At 34.6% G+C, this 14,594-nt stretch overlaps 1 protein-coding gene across 1 annotated transcript; it reads left to right on the forward strand.

Annotated features, from left to right (window-relative positions):
• Nucleotides 1-4,721: 4,721 nt before the first annotated feature.
• Nucleotides 4,722-5,228, forward strand: LOC135147915 (uncharacterized). Its single transcript, XM_064081969.1, has one exon. It carries the CDS (start codon nt 4,722-4,724, stop codon nt 5,226-5,228), a length of 507 nt encoding a protein of 168 aa, XP_063938039.1.
• Nucleotides 5,229-14,594: the final 9,366 nt, after the last annotated feature.

The raw sequence follows: 14,594 nt of genomic DNA on the forward strand, positions 1-14,594 counted from the left end.
GCCTTATATATGGCCCAAATTACAACAACTGAATTACCATGTGTTATTTTGCTAATTTTTAATTAATAATATAATCTTTTATATAATAATTTTTCAATTAGTTATTTTTTGCTCTATTTACTCACAAATATGATACTTTTAGGTGAAAAAAATTAGATAAATTCTTAAATATCTAATAAAAAGTGAAATGTAACAACATAAAAGCCTAGATATTTCAACAAGAAAAAAATTATTACATGTTCAAACAAGAACAGAAAAACTAGAAAGGAATACCATATCATCCTGAATTTTCTAAATTAGCATGAGAGACTTCATCTTTGGGAGATGATGTTTGCTGTGGCATAAGATTATTCTTCTGTAGTATGTCAACAACTTCATTGAGACGTTCTTTCGCTTCATTAAGTTGTTCAACTATTTCCTGATAGGTTGGTTGGTTTGCCTGACTACTAGTACCATGACCTGTTTTGGGAATTTTAGCACTAGCAGAACGCCCCCATCCTCGCAAGTATACTGAACAACGACCAAGTACCGTTTCCAAGATTTCTTTGTCTGACAATTCTTCTGGAGAATATATTTCTCTAAGATTCATCATATCCCCCTAATAACATAATATTTGAAATTAAAAAATAAAACACAAAGAAGAATTAGAATCACTCAGATTGCAGAATTATAAGGATAATAGTTATATAAGAAACATATTATGTTAGTTTAGTACATTTGAAGTCTATAACAAAATACTTACATATAAATCTTCAAGTCCTGGTCCAGTCCATCCATTTTTATCATAATGATTTTGACGTCATGTCTCAATGTGTCCAGTTAAAGAGGTTAATGTCATTCCACGTCTAATATGATGTCGTGGTGTAGAAACTGACCCGTTTTTAGAATTCCACCTTCTTTTGGATCGATTTATGATATTCTTTGATGCCCTTTCCTACATAAATATGATAGGATCATTATATAATAACATGATAAAGCAATAAAATAACTATTTATTTTTAAAAAAGAAACCTGAAATTTAGGAGAACACCAACGATCACAAAGCATCTCCCAATCCTCTTGTTGGTAATCTTTAAAGTCTGGATGCCACTTCCGCTTAGCTAGTAACACATCATTTTGACCTCCAATGCTTTTGAAGTATTTATGTAACTTGTACTTATAGCCCTTCCATGCTTTCCTCATTTGTTCATCGATGCATAACTTAGTTGTCTCATCACGTAAGTCGATATCAAAATTTTCCTATAAAGCATAAGATATTATATGAATTCAAAAAAATTGATATGTGCTGGTAAAATATAATAATGAAGCATTATACAATTTGATGCAGAAAGTGAAAGTGTTTGTCCTAAATCCAATCATGTATGATGAGTTAGGAAATACTTTCTTGTATTCGTATTTGATTTCATTAATATTAATAAAAGACTTGTTTTGATTTTATTATGGGATTTATCTATTTAAAGTGTTTTAAATAAGATGTTCCATAGTTTGGAGTAAAGCTTCTAGAATTATAATGAGATTATAATAGTGAGATCTAGAAGATGATAACTCTGGACTTAAACAGTTCCTGATCATAGGATAACTAATCGGAAGTTAGTAAATCCGCAAAGATTGGTACATACTGTGCTTGCTCCCTTGAGGAGGATGTCTGTTCTCATAGGCATTTGTGTGGTGACACTATAGCCAGTATGTAGGTGCTTATTGGGGAATAAGTTCACTGAACATGACTCGATAAGTTGAATAACTAATGGAGATTACTCACGTGTCAATAGTTATTCACTGAGTGATAGTTGTACAAGTGTCCTAAGACTTGAGATCGTTAAAGTTATCTTATATATAAAGAACTGTGCTTTGGTTTAGTCCTTAGTCTCAAGGACAACCATTAGGACTATTCTGGGCATAGGGATTTATGTATAGAGATAGTTAACGTCAATAGAGGATCTACCCCTTCCAGTATAGGAAGAGAATATCCTATGTTATTCTTTCTATGCAAGTTCTGGAATCTCTGGCCAGAGTGTATGAAATTAGAAAGGAGTTTCTAATTTGCATTAATATGAACTTCGCATTAAGAACAAGAAATCATATGATTAAATTTGATAGGCTTGACACGAGATCCATGCCTTGTATTTAATCGGGATATTGTAAGGGTAGAAGGAATTAATTGTACGGTAACTAGTCACTGACAGGTTCTTGTTATTCTAAGCAGAGAATTCATATTATCCGGATAGTCGCGATATGTTGAGAAGCATCACTCACGATGTAGAATAAATATAATTAATCAGTTAATTATATTTAGTGAATTTTAGAATTCATATAAATAATTAATAAAAGGTTTATTATTATTTATTTCTACTACCGGCATAATATTGAACCTACAGGGTCACACCATAAAAAGATTAATTTATTGATGAAGGGATTTTTTGAGAGAGCAGGTTATTTTCTAAGGAGTTTAGAAAATAATAATAATTAAAATATTTTTAATTATTATTTAAACATTTTATAAGATAAAGTGTGGGATTTATATATATTAATATATATTGATATAATAATTGTGTAAAACCTAGGAGGGCCCTATATAAAGAAAGAGATGAGAAGGCTTTAGACAACTGGGGTTTTGTGAAAACCTAGTAGCCTCCCTCACCTTCTTCATCTCTCTCTCTCTCTCTCAAAAGTAGAAGGGCTCCATCTTTATAAAAGCTTCATCGAAGGATTAATCTTGGTGGATACCGGTAGAGTGCTTCACGCATTGAGAAGCAACTGCTAGGACCTCTCTTTGTCTTCCTTGGATCGCTTTTAAAGGTTAGAATTCGATTCTAAAACTATTTCATAAATCGTATGTGTAATTTATGTGTCTTTCTATATGCGCGATTCATGATTTACGGATTGATAATTGTTATATCATGCTTCCGCTCTTCCGTAAATTCCTACAATGGTATCAGAGCCAGGTTATATGCATATAGATTCATGATAAAAATTTCAGAATTTTATTCATACGTATGGATTTTTAAATTGATTTTATGATTCGAGGGCTTTATTGATTTAATTATGAATTAAATCGTAAATCTTTTTAAAGGCTTGTTTCTTTTCAGATCTGGGTTCCTTGTATTTTTCTGAAAATTTCCATATTTTTTTCGAAATTTTCTGAGGTCAGAAAGTATTTTTCTTGAATTTTTTTTAAGTTTAATTCTGCCTGAAAATTACTTTTCTGATTTATGACATGGATCTGCCACGTGTCGCATTCTGATTGGCTGGGAGTGTTGACTGTGCAAACGAGTCAGCAGCTGACGTCAGCGCCACGTCATCTGATGACGTCAGCGCCACGTCAGCGCTGGTGGGTCAACTGCCAGGTCAGCGCCATGTCATCTGATGACGTGGCGCCACGTCAGCACTGCTGCCACGTCAGCACTGACGTCAGCGCCGCGTCATCAGTTGACACGCGCGCTTGATTTCGTTTTTTTTGGCTTTTCCGGGTGCGTCTGAACTCCGATTGAGACGTGTAAGGTACCGTTGGATTCGTTTTTTCGAGACGCATCTGATGGAATAAAGAAACAGATTTTTTAAATTGTTTAAAAAATATTTACAGCCCTTGGAGTGTGTTGAATGCCTTGTTTGATGATATTTGATGCATCCCATTATTTGCAATCTTGCTTATAATTGTGTTACATGCTATAATAAATCCATACATCATTGTATCAATGTGTAACATGATTTTATTTGCATGCTTACTTGTTTATTTAATTTTATATATGAGATATATGCCTATGTTTACCATGCGATGATAGATTTAGGTGAACTTAAATCAATATAAGGCGTGCTCTAGAAAATCTAGAATAGGAATCGTTTCTTGCCTTAATAAAAATATTATGATTACAATCATGAGATTCTTGTGTTTATGAAACACGTAATTAAATATGAATTTTCAATATTGAGAGAAAGGATGGTTCTGTCAAAAGCGGATTTCGATCTGTAAGAAAGAGGTATTAAGTGACGCCTCTTGACAATGCTCCCCCCGATCTGGGAATCATCCAATTATCGATTATTGATTTGAAATATTTAATTTAAAAGGAAGAATCTCTTTATAATATGATTATGATTGTAATATAATATAATCCCTCTAAAATTAAATAATATCAAGTAGTAATTGGCCAATGACACAACGGGCTTGTGTCGGTCATAGCCTTCCAACATGGTAGAAAGTAGTTCTTGTTTTTAAATCATTGTCGTTTCGTGCTACAACCGAGGGCTTTGATTTCGAAATAAGAAATACTTGTCTATTACATAGAGATGTGTACATTGAATTAGAATCTACTGGTCGTTACGTGCTGCAGCCGTGGGCCGTTGGAAACTGATTTAATTGTACGAGATGTTGGGTTAGACTTGACTTAGAATATTGAGTTTGTCGTGCTACAGCCGTGACTCAATTATTCTAGAGGCTAAAGTTTTATTAGGGAATAACATAAGATGTAATTGACAAGAGTTGTCTGCCTATTGAACGTCGCATGACGTTTCGTGCTACAGCCGAGGTTGTGTGATGGAATGTAGGATCCCTATTCCCACTAGCATTATGAATGCTTAATTTTTCAATTAGGGGGTTGTATAAATTGGATAAACTAGTGGGAGCCACTTATGAATAAAGACCCAATTCATATAGTGTTTTTAAATGAAATTGAATATTTGCTAAGTGTTGTTATGTGTTCATCATTTACAGATTTACTATATACATTATGTCTTCTGCACTATCACTCCGTAGCATTCTTGATGCTAACAAGTTGACTGGTCCCAATTTTGCTGATTGGCTTCGTAACTTGAGAATTGTTCTCAAGTCTGAGAAGTTGGACCATGTGATTAACTCACCACTGCCTAAGGCCCCTGTTGATGATGCACCTTATGATGAGCATCAAGCTCATCGCTCGTGGATGGATGAGGCAAATGTTGCCCAGTGTATTATGTTGGCCTCCATGAACTCTGAGCTTCAGAAGCAACATGAGTACATGGATGCTTACACTATACTGATTCATCTACAAGAGTTGTATCATGTTGAGGGGAGGACAGCTCGATATGAGATATCGAAAGAGCTGTTCCGTTGTAAAATGGCAGAGGGGACATCTGTGAATGACCATGTGCTCAAGATGATCAATTTGATTGAACGTTTAGGACAACTTGGTTTTGTCATGGATGGGGAGCTAAGCCAAGACTTGGTCTTGCAATCGCTTCCAGATTCGTTCTCGTAGTTTGTTGTGAACTTTCACATGAATAAGATGGATGTTAGCTTGCCTGAACTCCATAACATGTTGAAAACTGCTGAGTCGAGTTTCCCTTCCAAGAAGAGTTCTGTTCTTCTTATTGGTGAGGGTTCTACTTCCAAGAAAAGGAAGAGGGCCCCTCCCAAGAAAAAGAAGAAAGGTGGTGAGAATAAGACTAATCCAGCGAAGGCCAAGGTTGACCCCAAAAGCACAGCTGTTTGCTTTCACTGTAACAAGTCGGGGCACTGGAAAAGGAATTGCAAGGTTTACCTTGCAGAATTGAAGAAGAAGAAGGGTAGTGAGACTACCGCTTCTGCTTCAGGTATGTTCATGATTGAAGTGAATATGTCAATAAGTCAAATTTCTACTTGGGTATTAGATACCGCCTGTGGTTCTCACATTTGCAATTCGTTGCAGGGACTAAGGAGAAGTAGGACTCTTGGGGAAGAGGAGGTGATTCTACGAATGGGTAATGGAGCAAGAGTTCCTGCTGAAGCTGTAGGATCATTTCATTTATATATGCCTACGGGCAAGACTATTGTTTTGAATAATTGCTACTTTGTTCCCTCGATTATAAGGAATATTATTTCTATTCCCATGTTAGACTTGGATGGATTTTCGTTTGTTATTCAGAATAATAAATGTCTAATTCAAAGAGATAACATTCTTTATGGAAGTGGTAGTTTAAATAATGGTCTGTATATATGTGACGTAGAGCATAATTTACTACAAATTGAACGTACTAATAAAAGAAAAAGGGATGATGAAAATCTCACCTTTTTGTGGCACTGCAGACTTGGTCATATTAGTGAAAATAGACTACGGACATTGCAAAAGGAAGGGATACTTGAACCCTTTGATTTTGAATCATATCCTACATGCGAGTCTTGTCTATTGGGCAAAATGACCAGATCTCCATTTAGTGGACATGGAGAAAGGGCTGCGGATTTGCTAGGATTGGTACACACAGATGTATGTGGACCAATGTCTACGCAAGCCATGGGTGGATTTTCATACTTCATTACTTTCATAGATGACCGATCTAGATTCGGATATGTGTATTTGATGAAACACAAATCTGAAGCCTTTGAAAAGTTCAAAGAATATAAGACTGAAGTAGAGAAACAAACCAAACGTAGTATTAAAACTCTTCGATCAGATCGAGGTGGTGAATACTTGAATGGAGAGTTTCTAGATTATCTCAAAGAAAATGGTATAGTCTCTCAGTGGACTCCTCCATATACTCCACAGTTAAATGGGGTATCTGAAAGGAGAAATCGAACTTTGTTAGACATGGTTCGGTCCATGATGAGCTATGCGGATCTTCCAGTATTCCTATGGGGTTATGCATTGGAAACCTCAGCATATTTACTGAATAAGGTGCCTTCCAAATCTGTTCCTCAAACTCCATATGAGATATGGAAACAAAGGAAACCAAGTCTTAAGCACATTAAGATTTGGGGATGTCCAGCTCATGTCAAGAAAGTTGACCCTGATAAGCTGGAATCTCGATCCATAAAATGTAGCTTTGTGGGATATACTAAAGAGACTTTAGGGTATTACTTTTACACCGATCATAGGGTGTTTGTCTCCAGACATGCTACCTTCTTGGAAAAGCAGTTTATCCTTGAAGGGAACAGTGGGAGCAAAATTGAACTTGGTGAAGTTCAAGAAGCACAAACTACTACGGTTCAAGAGGAAACACCTGTTCAGACTGAACAGCCTTCTGTGGAACAGCCCCTTCGTAGGTCAGGGAGAGTGACTCGCCAACCTGAGAGGTATTATGGCCTTGTCATTGAGAATGACAATGAGTTGTCTTTCATTGATGATGACGACCCTATAACCTACAATGAGGTTATGAGTAGTGTTGACTCAGAGAAATGGCAAAGTGCCATGGAATCCGAAATGGAATCTATGTATACCAACCAAGTATGGACTTTGGTCGAAGCGCCTGAGGGCGTGAAGCCTATTGAGTGCAAATGGGTATACAAAAGAAAGATTGGAGCAGATGGCCAGGTGGAGACCTATAAGGCCAGGCTCGTGGCAAAAGGATTCAGACAAAGGCAAGGAATTGACTTTGATGAAACCTTTTCGCCTGTAGCCCTGTTAAAATCAATTCGGATTTTGCTTGCAATCGCTGCTTACTACGACTATGAGATCTGGCAAATGGACGTGAAAACGGCCTTCCTCAATGGGAAACTTGAAGAGGAAGTGTATATGACACAACCAGAGGGTTTTCTTTCCAAAGGAAATGAACACCTAGTGTGTAAGCTACTACGAACCATATATGGTTTGAGGCAAGCTTCTCGTAGATGGAACATCCGTTTTGATGAGACAATCAAAGAGTTTGATTTTATCAAAAACATAGATGAACCATGTGTCTACAAGAAGGTTAGTGGGAGCGCGGTAACATTTCTTGTATTGTATGTGGATGACATACTTCTTATAGGAAATGATATACCGATGCTGCAATCAGTCAAAGTGTGGCTATCAAAGAACTTCACTATGAAGGACTTGGGAGAAGCGTCCTACATTCTCGGTATGAAGATCTATAGGGATAGATCTAGAAGAATGATAGGTCTTACCCAGGGTACATACATCAAAAAGGTGCTTAAAAGGTTTAGCATGGAAAACTCCAAAAGAGGTCTCATACCGATGAGCCATGGAGTATCTCTTTCTGGAAAGATGTCTCCTAAGACACCTGAGGAAAGAGAGCGTATGAGTAAGATTCCTTATGCTTCAGCAATAGGATCTATCATGTACGCGATGTTGTGTACTAGGCCTGATGTTGCTTATTCAATTAGTGTGACGAGCAGATATCAGTCCAATCCAGGTGAAGACCACTGGAAAGCAGTGAAGAACATCCTTAAGTACTTGCGAAGGACTAAGGATATTTTTCTTGTTTTTGGTGGTGAATCTGAGTTGAAAATAGAGGGTTATACCGACTCTAGTTTTCAATCAGAAAGTGATGATAGTAAATCCATGTCAGGGTACGTGTTTACTCTAAATGGTGGTGCGATTAGTTGGAAGAGTTCCAAACAGTCTACTACAGCTGACTCCACAGCGGAAGCAGAATATATAGCTGCAAGTGAGGCTGCAAAAGAAGCCGTTTGGATGAGGAAATTTGTTTCTGAATTGGGAGTTGTTCCTAGCGTTGAGGAGCCTATTGTGTTGTATTGTGATAACAATGCAGCAATAGCACAAGCCAAGGAACCTAGGTCTCATAAAAATTCCAAACATGTTTTGCGGCGCTTTCATTTGATTAGGGAAATCATTGAAAGAGGAGATGTCAAGATTGAGAGAGTTGACACACATAACAACGTAGCAGACCCACTCACAAAGTCATTATCTCAGATTCACTTTGATCGTCATAAAGAGAAGATGGGTATTAGATATCAGGGAGATTGGCTTTAGTTCAAGTGGGAGATTGAAAGTGTTTGTCCTAAATCCAATCATGTATGATGAGTTAGGAAATACTTTCTTGTATTCGTATTTGATTTCATTAATATTAATAAAAGACTTGTTTTGATTTTATTATGGGATTTATCTATTTAAAGTGTTTTAAATAAGATGTTCCATAGTTTGGAGTAAAGCTTCTAGAATTATAATGAGATTATAATAGTGAGATCTAGAAGATGATAACTCTGGACTTAAACAGTTCCTGATCATAGGATAACTAATCGGAAGTTAGTAAATCCGCAAAGATTGGTACATACTGTGCTTGCTCCCTTGAGGAGGATGTCTGTTCTCATAGGCATTTGTGTGGTGACACTATAGCCAGTATGTAGGTGCTTATTGGGGAATGAGTTCACTGAACATGACTCGATAAGTTGAATAACTAATGGAGATTACTCACGTGTCAATAGTTATTCACTGAGTGATAGTTGTACAAGTGTCCTAAGACTTGAGATCGTTAAAGTTATCTTATATATAAAGAACTGTGCTTTGGTTTAGTCCTTAGTCTCAAGGACAACCATTAGGACTATTCTGGGCATAGGGATTTATGTATAGAGATAGTTAACGTCAATAGAGGATCTACCCCTTCTAGTATAGGAAGAGAATATCCTATGTTATTCTTTCTATGCAAGTTCTGGAATCTCTGGCCAGAGTGTATGAAATTAGAAAGGAGTTTCTAATTTGCGTTAATATGAACTTCGCATTAAGAACAAGAAATCATATGATTAAATTTGATAGGCTTGACACGAGATCCATGCCTTGTATTTAATCGGGATATTGTAAGGGTAGAAGGAATTAATTGTACGGTAACTAGTCACTGACAGGTTCTTGTTATTCTAAGCAGAGAATTCATATTATCCGGATAGTCGTGATATGTTGAGAAGCATCACTCACGATGTAGAATAAATATAATTAATCAGTTAATTATATTTAGTGAATTTTAGAATTCATATAAATAATTAATAAAAGGTTTATTATTATTTATTTCTACTACCGGCATAATATTGAACCTACAGGGTCACACCATAAAAAGATCAATTTATTGATGAAGGGATTTTTTGAGAGAGCAGGTTATTTTCTAAGGAGTTTAGAAAATAATAATAATTAAAATAGTTTTAATTATTATTTAAACATTTTATAAGATAAAGTGTGGGATTTATATATATTAATATATATTGATATAATAATTGTGTAAAACCTAGGAGGGCCCTATATAAAGAAAGAGATGAGAAGGCTTTAGACAACTGGGGTTTTGTGAAAACCTAGTAGCCTCCCTCACCTTCTTCATCTCTCTCTCTCTCTCAAAAGTAGAAGGGCTCCATCTTTATAAAAGCTTCATCGAAGGATTAATCTTGGTGGATACCGGTAGAGTGCTTCACGCATTGAGAAGCAACTGCTAGGACCTCTCTTTGTCTTCCTTGGATCGCTTTTAAAGGTTAGAATTCGATTCTAAAACTATTTCATAAATCGTATGTGTAATTTATGTGTCTTTCTATATGCGCGATTCATGATTTACGGATTGATAATTGTTATATCATGCTTCCGCTCTTCCGTAAATTCCTACAGAAAGTCCTAGAAAAAGCTCTAACACAATATATTTCATAAACAGCATGGAAAAAAATAAACAACTTGGGTGATAGAAGTGGAATCCGAAAATAAAAAGATGTTTGTCTAGTTATGAACATCATTTGAATTTAACATATGAGTTAATTGCTGATCTGGTAAATAATTTTATAAAGCTATGTATTATGTGTACTTATTTCATAGTCTATTAACTGAAATTTGGCTACTGAAATTTGGCTGATTAAATTCTAAAGTCTACGACTAGCTTGTTTCAACCTCTTTTACATTTAAAAAAGCCTGGGAAATTACACAAGAACCAGTATAATGGAACTGACCAGCACATATATTATAGTAATACTAATCAATCAAGTTACACACGTGATCCAGATAAATAAGAGCTTTGTATTGAAACAAAATAATTAACAAAAAACTTGCACTTGTGAAAATACGTAAAGACTTTGACATTAAGGAAGCTAAATGATATCAAACTAGACAGGGGACCCCAACTTGATGTACACCGGAGACGCGTGTAATGATTTAGGCAAGTTAAATTTCAACACTTAAATAAAGAAATAACTAAGGTAAAAGATGGAAGATCCTGTACAGTAGTATATATTCTAAACAACAATTATATACTTGTAAATATATTAAAAAGAAGGAACAAACTCGATATGCTGGTGTACACGCACATAAAACTAGCAAGTGTATAAGAATTTACCAGAAGATAATTTCGCAATGGTGCTCTGACCTCCTCTGGAACTAGTCTCCACTCCTTGTAATAAAATGTACCATGGTTTCGAACAATAAATCCGATCTCATTATTAAACCTCTCAGCATTGCTACAGATTGGTTGCCGGCAGTTGTCATCGAAAGTTACTGATAGCTTTCCGGTCGAGGCTGCCCTAGCAATCTTCGAAGTCGCCATGCCACGAGTTGCTTTACGTGGTTTGTACTTGACAGCTTGATCTACATACAATATACATTCATAAAAAAAGCAATAGCATATTATAAAACGAAAGTATATATTAAACCACAAAGTACCAGATTGATCCTGGGAAGCCATATCATCAAGGGGTTCTTCACTTTGTACCGGTTGGTGTTGTTCAATCTGTGCACCAGATGGTGTAGTAGGCCCAATATGTTCACCTTTAGTGGTGATCTCAATATGTTGAGTCTGATTGCTAGATCGAGTAGTGCGACGAGTGACCTGAGGATGTTCACCATTACCATTATTGCCGTGTACTGTTTTCTTAATATTCTCATTAGCTAATATCTTTTGCTCATTATGTAGAGTGGATCGAGTATTTCTGCGTCCCGGTGGCATGATATCCTACACAAGAAAAAGTCAAATAAGATATTTTTACAAGAGATCATGCATGGCATTTGATCTTTGTTAATACAAATATGAGAGATGCATTATTAGTTATCATAGAACAACAATTTACCTATTAGAGAGAGTAGTTCCCCAGATATGAAAGTGGGCAGATGGATGGACTCTGTTCCAGGGATAAGATGTAATATATGTTCGTGACTTATGAGAAAGACTGAAAGAGTGATAAACATTATCACAAATTTACGTGTATATTAACTGATACAAGTATACGTGTACCGCATAAATAGTTGTATAGGTTAGGCGCTAAAAACAAAAAAATGGGGGGAAAGTTGAGCGCCATCGCTAAAAATTCTGACTAATAAATCTTGAAATTAATATTTTTGCAAGACTAAAGCCGAAACATTAAAAATTTGGTCGGTCGGTACTTGGGCCAAATTATGGGCCCATTTATATAATCAATTAAGTATCCTTTTTATCTAAAACTATTATCTTTTTTAAATTTTCTAATAGACTCAACTTCCTAAAAATAACATTGGACAACATGATAATTACACCTTCTGACTAAAACAAAAAAAACTCAATCTTTTAAAATAACATCGAGAACCATGGTAATTAGTAATTACTTTTTTAACTAAAACACATTATCTTTTTTAGATTTTTTAACCAAAAAGAGTGAAGTGAAGATGTGGTCAAACTCCAAGTGGGAGATTGTTGGGTTTATGGAGTCAGATCCGGAATAAGATTTGGTTATAAATATTTGGACTCCAATTAAAGTTAGATATTTCAAAGTTAGAATCCTATTTTGGTTAGGCCAGTTTTTTCTCTTATAAATACTCCCATGTAATTGTAAAATCACAATATAACAAAAATTGTGAGATCAATAAAATTAGTGTGGCTTGTCGAGTAGGATTTTCCAAACCACGTAAAATCTTTGTCTTGTATGATTGTCGTTTATTTTCTTGTTCTTGTTTATTTACTTTTGGGTTTTGCTTTGGTGTTGTATACTCAACATAAACTCAAGCTTATTTGTTAAATCTGAACGACAATTTTTGAATGATTACATTTCTGGAAGACAAAAATTTCTGAACGGTGAATGAATAGATATTGTTTGATTAATTTTTCTGAATGATAATGTAGATATATCATGTGATGTTTAATTATTATTATGTTTATTAAGAAATTGAATAAATAGTTATGCAATACTATAATTAAAATCCTTTGGTATAAAAAAGCGGGAATCGGACTTAATCGGTGAAGTCATAGAACAAGGATTAATCGGTGATTAATTGTACTGATCGGTGATTAATCGGATGATTAATGAAATAATCAGATATATAATCAGTTCGGCAAGCTACGGAACATGGATTAATCGGTGATTAATCACCGACTTTTAGAACATAGGGTATAATTATTTTATTGCAAGAAAATTTAACGAAATTGAATAACTTTGTTCCATGATATTTTTGTGAGGTTCTTTCGATTAAAATTACTTGTTGCAAAAATGAAAAATTAAATCATGTACTTGTATATTTAATTCAAAATAAAATTTAAAAAATTAATACATAAATTTAGTATAAGCTGAACGCAAATTGGGTTTTCTATTTAAAGAATTTTCTTGAAAATAATATTGGGTAATGTTTCTGGAATCCGTGATAGTAAAAACAATGAAATACTGAAAAATAAAATAAATAATTTTCAAGCTCTAAATTGATCACAAAAAAAACTGATGAGCATCCCTCAGTGACTCGTGACTATCCTGGACCATCCAGCTTTGTTTTCATGCTCCTGCCATCCAGCTAAATATTGGTGTCGTCCGTTAAGTTTTTGTTTCGTCAGGCTAAATATTAATTTGACAAATGATAGGTTTGTTACCATTCCTCTGTTAACAAACGAGGTCTATTTACATTTTAAGCTCATGGAATAGTGGGTTATACCATTCCTGATTCTTTTTAAAAAGAAGTTGTTCTCTATTTATAAAAATATAAATATTAAAGAGCATTTAATTAGTTTTAATTATTCATTCTTTTTGTGAATTGAATAAATATATTCATAAATACGAACTAGGTATATATATTTAATTTAATTTTTATTCTTGAAATTAAAATCTTTTAATATTCCGATTAATTTACTTGTTTGTGAGTTATTACAATGCATCACTTGTACATATTATCTTTTTCATAATTTTCCTTATGTATAAAATTTAAAGTTCAATCTTTTTTTTTTTACATAAAAGAAATCGCAAAAAATATATCATATAAAAATATCTCTTTTAGATTACTAAAAAACCTACAAAATATGATAGCGTTACATGGAATGAGATGGACTGTGTATATAATTATACACCTTTTAATATAATTATCTCCATCTTAATTAATTTTGAGATATAATTTTAATTAATGTATTATCTATTAAAGAACAGTTAATTAGTTTTTTAATTTATATAAATTATTTCAATAAGTTACTTTAATGTATATAAAAATTGTTCGACAACTTTTAAAATAAGACAATATGTGCCTAAATTATTAGATCATTCATAGAGTAAAATTTGACTAAAACTCAATTAAATAAACTCAAAATTAACATGTAAAAGTGATTACATAAGAGAATTTGCAAGTTACAAGGAATCAAAAGTAATTGCAGCACCGGAGACTTGGTTGGATTTGAGGATCCGTGGATCACAACTCAGCCAGTACTTCAGAAGGAAGAGTAAGCACACTCCAAAGGGTCTATTTTCGTATCCAGCTGATGTAGATGGCACCAAATACTCTATGCATTGGGTTTATGAAGCACATAGGAATTCCTGGTATGTTCTGCTTGATGCCACTGCACTAAACATGGGGGAGGAACGAATGAACCTGTCGCTCCACAGGCCAGATTTTGTTGATCTGTGCAAGCCTGACAATACTAATGCTCACCCTTCAGATATCACATGTCTGCTAATGAGGAGAAGATCTTTTGATACAGGAGCTTCAGTTTAAGCATACGAGCAAGCAGATCACATC

The sequence above is a fragment of the Daucus carota genome, chromosome 7 (assembly GCF_001625215.2).
Source record: "Daucus carota subsp. sativus chromosome 7, DH1 v3.0, whole genome shotgun sequence".
NCBI classification, from domain to species: Eukaryota; Viridiplantae; Streptophyta; class Magnoliopsida; order Apiales; family Apiaceae; genus Daucus; species Daucus carota.

Coding starts and splice junctions, on each gene's coding strand:
- LOC135147915 (XM_064081969.1), top strand. CDS start 4,722: ATGTCTTCTGCACTATCACTCCGTAGCATTCTTGATGCTAACAAGTTG.